Below are 16520 nucleotides of genomic sequence, written 5' to 3'. Positions count from 1 at the left end.
GAAGTATGGTAGTATAGTGGGATTAATATATTAGTGTTAATTAATTAATAGATTACTCTATTAGGGACATTTAAGAGACTCTTAGATAGACACATGAATGATAGAGAAATGGGGAGCTATGTGGGAGGGAATGGTTAGATAGATCTTAGAGCAGGATAAAATGTCGACACAACATTGTGGGCCGAAGGGCCTGTACTGTGCTGTAGTGTTCTATGTTCTAATATTGCACAGGTGGAGAGCATTCTTGTCATGCTTCCTCTGTGTGTGTGTGTGTGTGTGTGTGTGTGTGTGTGTGTGTGTGTGTGTGTGTGTGTGTGTGTGTGTGTGTGCGTGCGCGTGCGCGTCTCGCTTTGATTGACACCACTGAGTGTATTAGACTTGTTGCCTGGGCAGACAAATTATTCAACAGGCAGACTGTTAATTAAATTATTAAGATTTCAGTAATTCAGAGATGCGAGTTCAAATCCCACCAGCTAGGAAAATTCAAATTTAGTTAGTTAAATAAATTAGTGAAATTATTGCATTGTAGTTCACCACTATTCTGTAATGGAAGAAATCAGCCATCTTTACCTGGTCTGGACAATATGTGGTTAACTTCTGAAATAGCTGGCCAGCCATTCTGTTCAAGGGCAAGTAAGTGGCAGCTTTGCATTCAGTGAAGGAATTTATAAGGAAACAAGAAAATCTGTATTGATCACTGATGTTGCAACTGCTGCACTATGGTACTAAGTTGGAATATGATTGTCCAGCATCTTGGTGCCACTAGTATCCATTGAGCATTGGATGTGCCAACAATCTACCCATACTGAATTCCTTTATAGTTAGGCATGTGGTCAATTCAGACTCATTTCCATGCATAAATTTAGAAGCTGGAAGGTGGATATCCTGGTGCCCAGTGAGGTGGTAGCCATTGGCAGAGACCTAGAACATGCTGTTCCCTTTGACCATGGATGGTTCATATCTCATTACTGATCTCATGTGGATGAGATACAGGATCAGCAATAAACTGATTGGGTTGTAGAACAAAGGGCCATTAAACCTCCTCCTGCTTCTATTTCTTAAATTCTTATCATACAGAAAGGGGCAGAAGAGAAAATACTTAAATCCTACCTCATCTCAAGCAACTGGCATAGATTTGCACTCAACTAAGTTTTAATAAAGCAGGAAAAATGAAATGCACTGGCCGTGAGCTTGGGACATACATCTCCTCACTGCAATTTGTCTTCAAACCGTAGCAACAACAAGAGCAGCTGAAATCAATGATGCTTTGAGTGTTCATTTAGACAAATTAGAAATGATGTAAGCCAACAGTAAACATGCCTAAAATACTATAAATAATATGCAGGAGTTCAGTTACCAGTTTTCAAATCAGTAACGTAATCTTTGGAAATAATTTAATTCTGCCAACAAGAAAATTCTGTCCTGTTGGCAATGAATTCCTGTAACTGAGTTTCGATGAGAGCCAATCTCTCCCATCATTTACATCCGAATCCATAGCCCAGCTGGTCTTGCTGCCTTCCCCTTACGTCTGCTGCAAAGACTTGTACAACAATTTAAATTCTAACATCCAGGTGAAAACCATCCAGGCTGGACTGTATTGTGCTGGCACCCTGGTATAACACAATGCATCCCATAAAACCATAAGGTATAAGAGCAGCATTAGACCATTCAGCCCATCAAGTCTTCTCCGCCATTCAATCATGGCTAATTTTTATTTTAACCCAATTCTCCTGCCTTATCCCTGAAACCTTTAACCCCCTTACCCATCAAGAATCTATCAATCTCTGCCTTGAATGCACCCAATGACTTGGCCTCCACTGTCCTCTGTGAAATTCCACAGATTCACCAACCTCTGACTGAAGAAATTCCTCCTCATCTCAGTTTTAAAGGGATGTCCCTTTATTCTGAGGCTGTGCCCTCGGATCCTAGACTGTCCCACTGATGGAAACATCCTCTCCACATCCACTCAATCGAAGGCCTTTCAGTATTCGGTAGGTTTCAGTGAGATTCCCCCCCCCTCATCCTTCTGAACTCCATCAAGTACAGGCCCAAAGGCATCAAACGCTCATACATTAAGCCTTTCACTCCTGGGATCATTCTCGTGAACCTCCTCCGGGCCCTATCCCATTCTGAGCCAAGTAATTCCTGGGCAAGCTGCAAAACAAGGCTCTTTGTGAAAAATACTGACTTCCTCTCCTTCTCCTTATGACCTAAACTAGTTCAGGTAACCACATTGAACCTAATTAGTATCACCTCTTGAACAAAGTGAACACCACCCCAACCACTGCAGGCAAGTTTTCCATGTTTCCCACTTGGAACAAATAGGAACAATTATTTAAAGGTACTCAATTAACTGCTAAGCACATTGGAACATGCTAAGATTGTGAAAGTATACTTCCTAAAGTATAAACGATACTTGATGTGCCCAATATTTGACTTCTTAACCATAAGAAATCAATCAAATTTGTTCCATCTGCATTCGTTCCAAAATCCAGTTCTGTTGACTTCAATTGAATTGAATTTCAGATGTAGAAACAGCTGCTAATATATCCATACCTTTAATGCAAAATGGCTTTCAATGTATCAGTCAGAGCAATACACTCAGCGAGGGACAAGAAATATTCTCCACGATGCCTCAAAGGTCATTTCAATTTCAGTAGAAGCATGAGGCAGTGCTGACACACTACCTCCTGCAGAGAGCAACTGCAGGGTTATGAATCTGAGAGTTGGTGGACATTGCAATGGGAAATCAAACATCCTTCAATCCCATAGCTGATTAATATTCAACCATACGAGCCTAGGCTTAGCAAATATTTACATCATCCAATATGAAGGTGCATGCTACAGATCTAAAGATTTAACCAGACTTAACCCAACTAATATTATGTTCGACCTCAGATGGGTTTAATTTAGGATTCCTGCAAATGGCAGGAAGATCTTCCAAATTGTGCTGGATTCAAGTATAAGATCCAGAGCTGAACAACATCATTTTCTCCCCCACCACCATATTACTCTGCAATTAACTGCAACCTCAGGAACATTGTTTATTTAGGACATGTTTGCTTATATGCTTGCTTCAATGTCTGATCTCTGATCCTCTCAGGTTAGTTACCCCATTCTTGTGGTCATGCATATGCTAATTTGGGATTTGGTTTAATTGAATATGATTAAAATGTATTAGTCACTTTTCCTTAAGGTGTTAAAAGTTGTTCATTATCAAGATGCTTTCGGGTTTGATGTGTTGCAGTATGGTTTTGCTAACACTGTGGTTTAGTTCTTGCTGTACGGCGATGTTTCTGCTGCTGCATGTGAAGTGATTTGCCAGGCGGGCTTGTGATAAGAATGAGTGGATGTCAGTTCAAGGTGAAGAACAATTGGCATCTGTTGTTTTGAAGGAACTTCATCCTTTCTGGTTACTGTTCACAGTAACAGTTGGCACATCATGATTAATTATCACAAGAAAACAAGTATAAATATCTCAAAAGTCTTAATAAATCAAAGAGACAATCAAGATGCTCAAATTGTATAAAACATTGGTTAGGTCACAGCTAGAGCACTCTGTACTGTTCTGATCATTGCTTTACAGGCAGGATGTGTTTATACCAACAAGGGAACAAGAGAGATTGAAGAGGTTGTCGGTAGCTCTGGAGAATTTTAGTTATGAAGAAAGATTGGCTAGGCTGAGGTTATTTCTTTTGGAACAGAGATGGCTGAGGGGAAATTTCAGTGATGGAGTGAATGAGAAGGAACATTTCCCTTCGCAGAGAGGTCATTAGCTAAAGGACACAGATTTACAATTGGTGAAGGAATTGGAGGGGAGATGAGGAAAAGAACTTTTATCTGAGGAACTTGGAAATTACTGTCTGAAAAAGTGTTGGAGGCAGAAATCCTTCAGAATGTAAAGAAATATGCTTGATGTCCTGGCTGTGGACCAAGAGATGGGAAGCAGGAGTAGATCTGATGGACACGATGACTTGCTACCATGCCATAAATTTTGATTCCATACAACTGGAGAATAATAACAACATGGTAAATTCTCCACCCGAGAGAAACAACACAACAAAATTGTTTTCTTCCCCATTTGCCTGCAGCTAGAATACCTTGAGGGGAGAATTTGTCTTTCAATGCATTCAGCTAACTTGTGATATAGCAGTGACTGCAGTTTGTACTCTTGTCTTGGAAATTCAGTTCCATGGGCTTCAAAAGAATTGAATTTCAAAAGCAGAGCTTGACATGCATATTTAACATTTGCAACCAATCTTAGTGTGTACCTGAACCCAGTCCCATTTACATAAAGTTATAAACCATAAATGCAGCCAGGATTCAAACTGTTTTTATATTCCGAAGATTGTGTTTCCCACCCTCAATTTCCCTCGCTATAAACCCAGTGATTGTTTCTGCCATGGTTTGTGCTATGGGCATCTTTAATATAGAGCCCCAGAGTCTATTCTTTTCTGTGAAGTGGCGGAATGCTTGTCTGTTCTTTAAATAACATGCGACTGGTGACTTTGCAGAAATGTGTTCTTTCTCTGATTTATTTTTTCATTAGAAGAGCAATTTCTCCACTCCCCCGGGAGATTGTCAGCCAATAGTAATTTAATGCCATATTACAGAGGGTCCTCCAGCCTCGACCATTTACTTAGGGCACATAATTACTCCCTGGAAGAGCCTAGTTAACCACCACGTGTATAAATCCAACTCCAGCATTCACTCTGGTCTCTTCATCCTCTCAGCACACATGGAAGTTTACTGCCTTGGTGTGGACTTCATTCCAATACGATTCTGTGGGTTCAGCTGGTTGAGTTAAGTGTTTGTGGTTGGAGGGAAAGGAGGTAGAAGTCTGCTTGGCCATAAAGATAAAACTTAACCTAAGCACATCCAAACTGAAGCTGACCAGAGTCCAAGAACATAACTCTTTTGATACCTGTAAATATAAGAATCTCAAACACACTGTTGATGAAATGAAATACCACATAAATGCATCTGAAACTCAACTTCCTGAAAGATATTTTCTTATGTTACAAATCATCTGACCTTGATGAAGTACTGATTGGTACGGCCAAACCCAACTCAAACCAGCATGCTTAACCAGAATATAACCTGACTCGACCTTTACCAGGATGGTGCCCGGATTAGAGGGCATGTGCTATGAGGAGAGGTTCAACAAACTTGGGTTGTTTTCCCTTGAGCGGCAGAGATTGAGGGGAGACCTGACAGAGGTTTGTAAGATTATGAGTGGCATAGATAGAGTAGAGAGCCGGTATCTTTTTCCCATGGTTGAAATGTCTAATACTAGAGGAAATGCATTTGTGAGAGGGGTTAAGTTCAAAGGAGACGTGCAGGGCAAGCTTTTTACACAGAGATTGGTGGGTGCCTGGAATGCGCTGCCAGGGATGGTCGTGGAGGCAGATACAATAGAAGCTCTTAGATAGACACATGCATGTGCAGAGAATGGAGGGATATGGACATTGTGTAGGCAGAAGGGATTGGTTTAGTTAGGCATTTAATTACTCATTTAATTAGTTCAACACAACATCGTGGGCCGTAGGGCCAGTTCCTGTGCTGTACTGTTCTATGTTCCATGACCCAATATACAGATATTCAGGTCCTATCAGAGGTGTGGGTCAGATAACTGCTGGTGGGGGAATCAGGGTGAAGGCTCCAGGTGAATCCAAGCAACACAGACGTTCAGGAGCTCTTTGCCCTCTCTCACAATCCCATCCCCTGTGCTGCCCTCATCCTTACCCTTAAAACTGCCTTGCCGCCTTGAGACGCTGTTGTTAACAATCGGTTAATCCCCATTGAGAAGTCGTTCCCTGTTGTGAGTTTTACCCTCTGCCCCTCATTTGTATCGAACGACTGGTGGGGACACATATTTGGCTGTTATCAGCCACTTAGGTTCAAGGCCTACAACGTATAACCTCTGCTGGTATCACAGTGCAGCACAAAGACAGAAAGAGAGGGGTCCCCAGCCTCTGCTTAAAAAAAATAACCTCATGTTCCTACTTTGTTCTAGTTTCTCAGGTACAATGTTAAAAACCCCATTGTAGCATGAGAGTTTGTTCAATGTCCTCACCTTCATTCACGTTCATTGAAAAATAGGACCATTATCTCATATTTGACTCATTGGTTGTGGACCTTGCAATATTAACTGGTGTCTTTATCTGCCCAGCACCCAGGTCACTTTAAATGGGTGTCTCCAGGAGATGTGAGAAGGTGTCACAAAACTAACAATACATCATTCTTGTTACGTTTTGTTATCTGGAGACAAAAAGCTTCCATCCACAAACACTTGTAGAACATTCATAGAACAGTACAGCACAGGAACAGGCCCTTCAGCCAATGAAGTCTGATCCGAACGCGATGCCAAATTCAACTAAATCTCTTCTGCCTGCACATGGTCCATGATCCTCCATTCCCTGCAGATTCATGTGTCTATCTAAAAGCCTCTTAAATGCCACTCTTGTATCTGCTTCCACCACTATCCCTTGCAGCCTGTTCCAGGCACCTACCACTTTCTGTGTAGAAAAAAAACTTGCCCCACACATCTCCCTTCAATTTTCCCTCTCTCACCTTAAATCCATGTCCTCTAATATTTGACATTTCTACCCTGGGAAAAAGATTCAGACTGTCTACCCTCTCTATGCCTCTCATAATTTTATAAACTTCTATCAGGTTTTCCCTCAGCCAATGACACGCTGGAGAAAACACTCCAAGTATGTCCAACCTCTCCTTACAGCACATACCCTCTAATCCAGGCAGCATCCCAGTAAACCTCTTCTGCACCCTCTCCAAAGCCTCCACATCTTTCCTGTAATGGGGCGACCAGAATTGCACACAATACTCCGTGCAGCCGAAACAAAGTCCTATATATAAAATATATATTTATATAATTCTCTCTGACTATTCTTTGGATGTGTGTAAGTGGAATGGACCAAGTGAAGGGCAATCATTCACCACACTTACCATAATGTGGGATGATGGTCCAGGCCATCACAGATGCATAAATCCCGCCTATCATCCAGAACATGCAGAGCCAGCTGAGGTGTTCCCCTCGCTTCTCACGAGACAAGAATTCAGAGAAATAGGCAAAGACAATGGGGATGGAGCCACCAATGCTGAGGGGAAGGAAGAAAGAAAATTACCTTCAGAATGCAAGAGTAACTCGTCAATGTTGACGAGACTATGGCCCATTCTCAATTGTTCGCATGAGGACCTTCCTTCTGATTACTGTCCGTAGACCAGAGGGAAGGGAATATGGAGCTTTACAAGGAAGACGAATTATAGTAGTCATGTGTGAGCTGTCTATCATTTGTTGGGGTAGGTTCTGTAATAGATGTTCCCTGGCAAACCCCAGCAATGTGTTTCCAGCAAAACACAGAAAGATCAAGGAATTGAGAGTTATGGGGAAATAGCACAGAGAGGAGTTGAGGCCAGCATAGGTCAGCCATGGTCATATTAAATGACAGGGAAGGCTTGAAGGCCCTGGTGGCCTACTCCAACTTCTATTTTCCTGTGTTCTCGTAGAAGGAAGTGTGGAACAACAAGTTCTAAGAAATCATCATCAAGATAAGATCTCTTTATTAGTCACATGCACATAAAAACACACAGTGAAATGCATCTTTTTGCACAGAGTGTTTTGGGGACAGCCCTCAAGTGTCGCCACGCTTCCTGCACCAACATAGCATGCCCACATCTTCCTAACCCCATATGTCTTTGGAATGTGGGAGGAAACAGGGAGAACGTACAAGCTCAAGGACAGATTAAAAATGGCCCTGAGTCCCTCGAATGTGTATTGGTCACAGAAGGGTTCCAATGAGTTGGTGACATTAATAGCCATGTATTATGGCTTTCTGGGGTGTGTTAAAGCTCTAAACATGGGCTAGGGTTAGAAACATGGCAATTCTAATATCTCAGACTTCTAAATGAGAGATATAGCCGGGTCCATCGTTCAACTACCAGAGAACCCGGTGATTTCTTGCATTGAAGATAAACCAGGCTACTATAATGTCAGAGCAGTTAAGGAGCAGATCTCCAAATGTAGAAACAAGGGCTGTAAAATTCAAGCTTGTAAATATCAGTGAAAAATGGAACTACTCACTCCAAATTATTTGGAAGAGTTCCCCTAACAATTGGTATTATTCAACAAATAAATCAGGTCAGACTCGCGCTGCAGAGGGTAGGATGAGCTGCTGTGCCCAAATTGTTTAAATTTTAATGAAATTATTACTCCTTTATTCAATTGTGGATTACCATGAATCAAGTGAAGAAATTTATAATCCAAAAACATAGTCTAGATTCTGGAAATATGAAATAAAAGCAAAAAATATCAGGAATACTCTGCAAGTCAGGCACCTTCTGTAGAGAAAGAAAGAGAGTTTACATTTCATTTTGATGGTCTATCATTAGGACTCAGGGTTCTGATAAAAGGTCATCAACCTGAAACATTAATTCTGTTTGTGTCTTCACAGATCCTGCCTAACCTGCTGAGTATTCCCAGCATTTTCAGGGTTTTTTAGCTTACATAATAAATTTATAACTCAAATGCACTTATCAGATGCTTCACCCAACTACTCATCAATGTACTGACTGGAGAAACAGTAGATCTTCCATCATATTTTTACACAACACTTATGAATTGGGTGAGGGGTTGAGGTGGTATTATTCAATGAGAGGGAAGAGAGCCAAAGACTGTGTACATGGCCTGCATTGTACCCATGTCAACAGTAAACTCCAACTCCCTAATGCCTACATGCCACCTACAAGATATAATTCTCTGATGGCATACTTCTCACTCAGTTAGCTGAGATAAGCTTCAACCATTCTCAAGAAGTTCCAAAATCATTCTGGACAAATCAGTCCTTTGGTTTATATTCCACCCAGAACCCTACAAATTTACTCCCACCAGTCCCTCCATTTTGACATCTGAGTGTCCGTCCACATTACCCTCCCAAGTCTTGGCATTGATGTCTAAACTAGAGAGAAGACAGAGGTTTAGACATCCAGGCTGGCTTTGCAGTAGATTTGCCTTGATGGCCCTAACTTAGTTGCCCTGAAATTCACTTACCCAACTCCTGAAAGTAGCCGGCAGAACAGGAAGATGCCATAACCTTGGACAAACGATGAGAAAATAATAAAGACTCCATTGATGCTCAAGGCGATGATCAGACAATATCTTCTGCCCATTTTATCTGCCAGACCGCCCCAGATGAAGGCTCCAAGCATCATTCCCAAATACACTATTAACCCTGCAGGAAAATAATAAGAAAATTATTAAAATAATCAACTACATCCTGACATTATGCCCCAAGCTTCAGACACTTCAGCTGGTGGAAGCAGCCGCTCAGGATGTCACTTTCTCCAAGAACAGTTTGTCGTCTAGCTACGAGGTACTGAAATAAAGATGTTGGATGGATGAGTGACTCAGGAGTGCAATGGGACCACGTTACACCCAGTTTACTACAACAACCTGAATTTCTACAGCACCTTTAACGTAGTGAGGTTTCCAGATGTATTTTGCAGGAATGATAATTGAACAAAATTTGAGACTTGGTTCCATGAAGAGATATTTTACAGGTGATTGAAAGCTGGGTCAAAGACCATCTTAAAAATGGACAAAGAATCATAGAGTCACATAGCATGGAAAGAGACCCTTCAGTCCATAACATCATACACCCATTAATCCCATTTTGTTATCCTTCCCACATTCCCATCAACTCTGCTCAGATTCTACCATTCGCCTACACACTAGGGGCAAGTTACAGTGGTCAATTAACCTACCAATCCGCACCTTTTTAGGAAGTGGGGGGGAACATCAGAGTACCCAAGGGAAATCCATGAGGTGACAGGGAGAATGTGCAAACTCTGCACAGACAACACCAGAGGTCAGGATTGAACCTGTGTTGCTGAAACTATGAGTTTGCAGCTCTACCAGCTGCACCCTAGAGAAGCAAAACAGATGCCTTCAGACACAGTTTCAAGGACTGAACACATTATGTGCCCCCCCCCCCCCCCGTCACATCAATCATAAAGTTACTGGGTCAGGCATTTTTCTGAAATTCCCCCAAAATAGGTATAAAAGCTCTTTAAAAAAAGTACTGGTGGCAGGCCCGTTGCACCCAGTCTTTGCTGATGGCAGGCCAATAACAAACAGCAGGAGGTATGCAGATCGGTGGCATTCCTGGTGGCCAACGCCAGTGAGATTAGACCTTCACCCCATCTCCTGCAGGTTCTTTTGCACCCTCCTGCAAGGTCAGAACCCCCTGCATGTGTAGTCAGACGCCACTCCCTGCGAGGTAGACCCACCACACAACCGGATACCTCTGTGACACTCCCTTACAGACTATGATGGCCTCCGTACCCTGTACCTCGATTGCTCTGTACTCTGGTGCCACAGGACTCTCTGCTGGGCAGCCAGACATCCTCTCAATCTGCCAGATAACGCACAAGGCATGGTTAGTAAGTTTGAAGATGACACTAACATAGGTGGTGTCGTTGATAGTGAAGATGGTTATCAGGATTTACAGAGGGATCTTGAACAGCTGGGTAAGTGGGCTGCGGAATGGCAAATGGAGTTTAATTTGGATAAGAGCGAGGTGTTGCATTTTGGGAAGACAAATGAAGGTAGGACTTTCACAATGAATGGTAGGGCCCTGGAGAGTGTTGTAGAACAGAGGGACCTAGGAGTACAAGTACACAGTTCCCTGCAAGTGCATCGCACGTTGACAGGGTGGTGAAGAAGGCTTTTGGCACGCTGGCCTTCATCAGTCAGGGCATTGAGAAAAGAAGTTGGTATGTTATGTTGCAGTTAGACAAGATGTTGGTGAGGCCGCATTTGCAATATTGTGTTAAGCTTTGGTCACCCTGCCATAGGAAAGATGCCATTAAACTGGATGGAGTGCAGAGGAGATTTACAAGGATGTTACTGGCACTCGAGGGACTGAATTATGGAGGGAGGTTGAGCAGGTTGGGACTTATTTCACTGGAGCATAGGAGAATGAGGGGTGATCTTATAGAGGTGTTTAAAATTATGAGGGGGATAGATAGGCTGAATGTGCAGAGTCTTTTTTTCCCAGGGTTGGGGAATCAAGAACTATAGGGCACAGGTTTAAGGTGAGAGGGGAGAGGTTTAATAGGAACTTGAGGGGCAACTTTTTCACCCAGAGAGTGGTCAGTATATAGAATGAGCTGCCAGAGGAAGTGGTTGAGGCAGGTACATTAACAACGTTAAAAGATAATTAGACAGGTACATGGATAGAAAAGGTTTAGAGGGATATGGGCCAAATGCGAGCATTGGGACTAGCTTATGGGACTCTTGGTCAGCATGGACTAGTTGGGCCGAAGGGCCTGTTTCCATGCAGTATGACTCTGTAACTGCATATGGCACAGTGGTGCAGCAGGTAATGCAGATGCCTCACCGCTCCAATTCTGACCTCCAGAACCTACACACTCTCCCTGTGACCATGTGGGTTTCCCTTATGTGCTCCGATTTCTTCCCATAGCCCAAAGACCTGCAAGTTGGTAGGTTAATTGGACACTGTAAATTGCACCGAATATGTAAGTGAATGGTAAAATCTGAGAGGAGTTTAAGGAAATAAAATGGGTTTAGTGTAGAATTAGTGCAAATGGTTGGTGCAAATTCAGTGGGCTAAGGGGCTGTTTTCGTGTATGGCTTTAGGAAACATTTAAACAAAGTCCTTATGTTAAATTCAGGTTCATTGAATTTCCAGCAATTTTCTCCTCTCCATCCTAGCCTAAAAGGGGGCTGAGACCATCAGACCTGCCATCGCACCATGGCTTTAGCTAACACGACGCACGGTAAAGATCAAAGCCAGAATCGTGTGGCTCCTCACTGCTCACATCCACACTGAGGACTGACTTTGATTTCATATGAAGCTCTTGGCTCTTTCTAACCATTTGGAGCTCATATAGAATTCTGTTTCATATCCTCTCTTTGATATGCCAAGGGGATGAAAGCCAAGAGGCAATTATTTGGCCCTTAATGAAGCTTAATAGAGAAGACAATTTTGAGGTTCAAAGAAATAGGTCTAAAATCAGCTGGATATGCAGCCAGTGTTCAGTGTAGTCATCGTGTCGCTCCTCACTGTCAGATTCAACAGTAAATTGAACGCATTGTTCTCTCAAGATCCTTGCAGCAACTTATTAGAATGCAAGACAAGAATGTACATTTATATAACACTGTTAACATAGTCAAGCCTTCCAAATGTTTCAGTGAGGGCAAATCCATGGTGGAAGGGGAGTTGGGGAGATGCCAGGGTGCGAATAGCAGTTCCTTTTCAGGAAGTTTTGTAAACAATTAATTACCTTTGAAATGCAGTCACTTTTGGCACGTAGGTGAACATTTGAATACAGCAAGATCTCAGAAGCAATAAGTAAAGAAATTACTGCAATCTGCTTCTTTTGGGTCTTGGTTGTGGAAGGAATATTGGACAGAATGCCAAGAGAATTCTCACCTCTTTCTTTAGTGCAATGAGAAATCTTCATCCGTCACTGATTTCACATGCAGGTGTGAAATATCAGAAAAAAACAGTTCATAGGATGTTGATTGCAACTTGTGCCCAGATTGTTGATTGTGTTTGAGGCAGATACCTAGCTCTCATTTAACTTCATGGACCTGTGGTTATATTGGTGTTGTACTAAACTGTGTGGCAGATGACACTATGTTCCTGTACTGTGCCTATGTGAATGTCAAGGGAACAAGCATTTCTTAGTGACTCAGGATGTCAATAGCTGTGAATTAAACCACAAATGATAAACAGAACACTGCAGAGTTGGGGAATTATAAATGTAATGATTGCACAGGGAGTGAAATAACTGTATAAATATAGAACATAGAACATTGAACGGTACAGAACCGGACAGGCCATTCAGCCCACAATGTTGTGCTGATTTTCATGCCGATTTATACTAAATGTCCTCCTCCTGTTTATCATCCATATCCCTCCATTCCTTTCATATTCATGTGTCTATCTAAAAGCCTCTTAGACTCCACCAAACTGCCCGATTCCATTACTACCCCCGGTAACCCATTCCAGGCACCTACCACTCTCCGTGTAAAAATGACCAAGTCGCTGATTCACTGGAAGGATAAATGAACCAACATTAGGGTTTTCCCCCAGGTCAACTTCCCCAGCATTGAGTTGGAATTGGGCTGACACTTGGCTTGTATGCCTGTTCCCAAACTCATGCAACAGACACTCGATTGTGAGCCCAGTTATGCGAAGTGATTATCAAGCAGATGGGGAAAAAAAATTGAGGATGTGCTTGTAGCCTCCTTAAATAAATGCAACATCTGCACTGACCCTTGGGTATCCTGGTCCCTCACTGTTCAAAATGGAGAAGGGGCATTCAGGATGATAATGAGAACCTCAAGTGTGGGCGTCTGCAGCAGCAAAAGGAGCACACCACCGCACAAACTTTGCTGCTTGTTTCTCTCTTTCCCAATTCTAGCGAAGGATCTTTGGCTTAAAACATTAACTCATTTCTCTCTCCACAGATGCTGCCTAACCTGCTGAACATTTCCAACATTCTCTGTTTTTATTTCAGCTTTTCAGCATCTGCAACTTTTTTTTATTTTCATCTGCTCTATCACATGATTGGTTCAGGACAAATTTCATTCCCTCCCTCTAATTGGATTTAAGGACTATCACAGGGGTGACTGTCTCATCCAATGCATTATTGCCTGCATCACTACAATGGTGCTGTGTGCAACAGGTCAGTGTTAATGCAACATAAGCAAAACCTTCAGAACTGATGAAACTCGAGCAACTTGTAGGTTTGGAGCACTCTGGTTAGCAGCAGGGTAAAGCTCCATTTTCTCTGCCTTGTGGTAGACTTCAAACCCAACCTTCATGTCAGTTCCCCATTCCCTGTGTCCTGCAGTCCTTCTAAAAATAGATGTAATTTTAAGGCATTTTCTGTTTTGTTTAATGTGTACACTGAAAGGAGAATTCTATTCCAATAGGAACCCCAAAGCTGCTTTGAGTGAGATAGCCTGCAATGGAGACCAAAAGGTAAGGGGACAGTTTCATTTTCACATCGGTGTTGCTCTTTGGGAGATCAAATGTAAAGGGACAGTACACTGTTAACGGCAGGACCCTTAACAATGTTGATGTACAGAGGGATCTTGGGCTCCAAGTCCATAGCTCCCTGAAAATGGCCGCACAAGTTGATATGGTGGTAAAGAATGTGTATGGCATGCTTGCCTTTATTAGTCGAGGCAATGAGTTCAAGTTGGGAAGTTATGCTGCGGCTTAATAAAACTCTGATTAGGCTGCATCTGGAGCATTGCATTCAATTCTGGTCACCCCATTATAGGAAGGATGTGGAGGCTTTGGAGAGAGTGCAGAAGAGGTTTACCAGGGTGCTGCCTGGATTAGAGGGTATGTGCTATAAGGAGAAGCTGGACATACTGGGGTTGTTTTCTCTGGAGTGGCAGAGGCTGAGGGGAGACCTGATAGAAGTTTATAAAATTATGAGAGGCATAGATAGAGTAGACAGCTGGTATCTTTTTCCCAGGGTCAGAATGTCTAATACCAGAGGGCATGCATTTAAGGTGAGAGGGGTAAAGTTCAAAGGAGATGTGCTGAGCAAGTTTTTTTACACAGAGTGGTGGGTGCCTGGAATGCGCTGCCAGGGGTGGTGGTGGAGGCAGATATGACAGAGGTGTTTAAGAGGCTCTTAGATAGGCACATGAATGTGGCAGAGAATGGAGGGATATGGACATCGTGCAGGCAGAAGGGATTAATTCATTCGGCATCATTAGTTTAATTAGTTTGGCACAGCATCGTGGGCCGAAGGGCCTGCTCCTGTGCTATACTGTTCTATGATCTATGTTCTATCACCTTCCAGTCCCCAGTGAGGATAAAACCTTACCATTATCTGGGCTCATATTACCTCTTCAAAACTTATGAGTGTCTTGGAGGATGTCTGCATTTGCAACATCATTACTTTCCCTTTCTCCAAGACACTTAGTTAATGCACTGCAGTCTCAAGAATATATTTTCCTCGTTGTCAATACACAAAATGAAAGATAATATTTTAAGGAGCAGTTTCCATTAAACTCCTCAATCGATAAATTGCTGCAAGCTCACATCACAGACCTTCTCCATGCAATCCCATATCAGTCCGGGCACGTAGCCATTGTTTTAATGAGGCTCTGCGTGAACAGCAAAATATTGTATTCTGTCTTATTTAGTTGTGTTAACTATTCAAACTGCCTTTCATACATTTCTTTTTAAAATAACCTCTTGGCTTTCAAAATCCTTAAAGGGACGACATTATTAAATGAAGACATTATGTACATGGGTTTCTGATTGTTCCATCTCCCTCCCCCACCATCTGCCCTCTCCTACCTTCCCTGAGTTACGTGGGGTGTTTTGGGAAATTTCCCATATCTTATCCAGCTGCCTTTCACTGCTTATGGTTTGTCTGGAAGACATCTTGTCTTCAGGTAACATTGGGCAATTTGGCTACTCGGCAGAGGTGACTAACAATATTAGATTGTGTTGTGTCGGAATCAGAAAATTGTATGTTCAAATTCCACTTCAGAAACCTGGGCACAAAAGACCACGTGCTCTTGACCGCAGTACTGATGTTGCCTGGGATGGAGTGTTTCAGTCATGAGGAGAGATGGATTAGGCTCGGGTTGTTCTCCTTGGAGAAGGGGTGGCTGAGGGGCGCTGATAAAAGGATACATAATTAAGAGGGGCAGAGATAGGGTAGATATTAGGAAACTATTTGCCATAGCAAAGATGTCTAAAATTAGAAGACATAGATTTAAGGTAAGGGGTAACAAGCTTAGTTGGGAGGTAAGGAGGAACTGTTTCTCCTAGAGGTTGGTATCTGTAATACACTGCTGATTGGGTGTTGGAGGCAGAGACTCTCACAACATCTAGATGAGCACTTGAATTACCAAGGCGTGGAAGGCAACGGACCAAGTGTTGGTAAATGGGATTAGTATGGATGGGTACTTAATGGTCAGCAGAGACATGGTGGACCAAAGGGCCTGTTTATGTACAGTGTGACTCTATGACTCTATTAAACCAAAGCCCCAACTGTCTTCTCCAATGTAGCAGCAAATATAATTTCATCAAGCCCTCATAAATGATAATAGCAATAAGATTTTGTTTTAGAAACACTGATTAATGATAAACATTTCCATGTCACACAGGATACCTCCTCAGCTCCTTTTACTTATTTATTTATCTTTTGGGATTTATTGCTTATCCCCAATTGCCCTTGGGAAGATGATGGGGAGCCACCTGTTTGAATCACTGAGGTCCTTCTGGTGAAAGTACGTCCACAATGTTGTTGGGGAGAGAGTTTCAGGATTTAGACCCAGGGACAATGATGGAATGGCAACATATTTCCAATTCAGGATGGTGCGTGGCTGAGGAGAGGGGGTTGGGGGGATGTGTAGTGGGTGGTGTTCCAATGCCTCCTTGTGCTTCTCAGTGGTTTAGAAAGTGTGTCGGAATAGCCTAGACAACTAACTGCAG

The 16520-nt window shown here is 42.5% G+C and overlaps 1 protein-coding gene across 2 annotated transcripts in view; it reads right to left on the bottom strand.

Annotated features, from left to right (window-relative positions):
* The window catches only part of LOC127584080 (synaptic vesicle glycoprotein 2B-like), a 147590-nt gene that overhangs the window by 26114 nt on the left and 104956 nt on the right, over positions 1–16520 (bottom strand). For both annotated transcript variants that reach the window (XM_052040632.1, XM_052040631.1), the window contains 2 exons: positions 9068–9248; positions 6967–7118 (listed from right to left, as the gene is read on the bottom strand). In XM_052040632.1, coding sequence (XP_051896592.1) covers positions 6967–7118; positions 9068–9248 — 333 coding nt within the window. The remainder of the gene's footprint in view (positions 1–6966; positions 7119–9067; positions 9249–16520) is intronic.

The sequence above is a fragment of the Pristis pectinata genome, chromosome 28 (genome assembly GCF_009764475.1).
Source record: "Pristis pectinata isolate sPriPec2 chromosome 28, sPriPec2.1.pri, whole genome shotgun sequence".
In the NCBI taxonomy this organism is placed as follows: domain Eukaryota; kingdom Metazoa; phylum Chordata; class Chondrichthyes; order Rhinopristiformes; family Pristidae; genus Pristis; species Pristis pectinata.
Note: the sequence above shows the minus strand (reverse complement) of the source record. Positions and strands in the feature narration are given on the sequence as shown.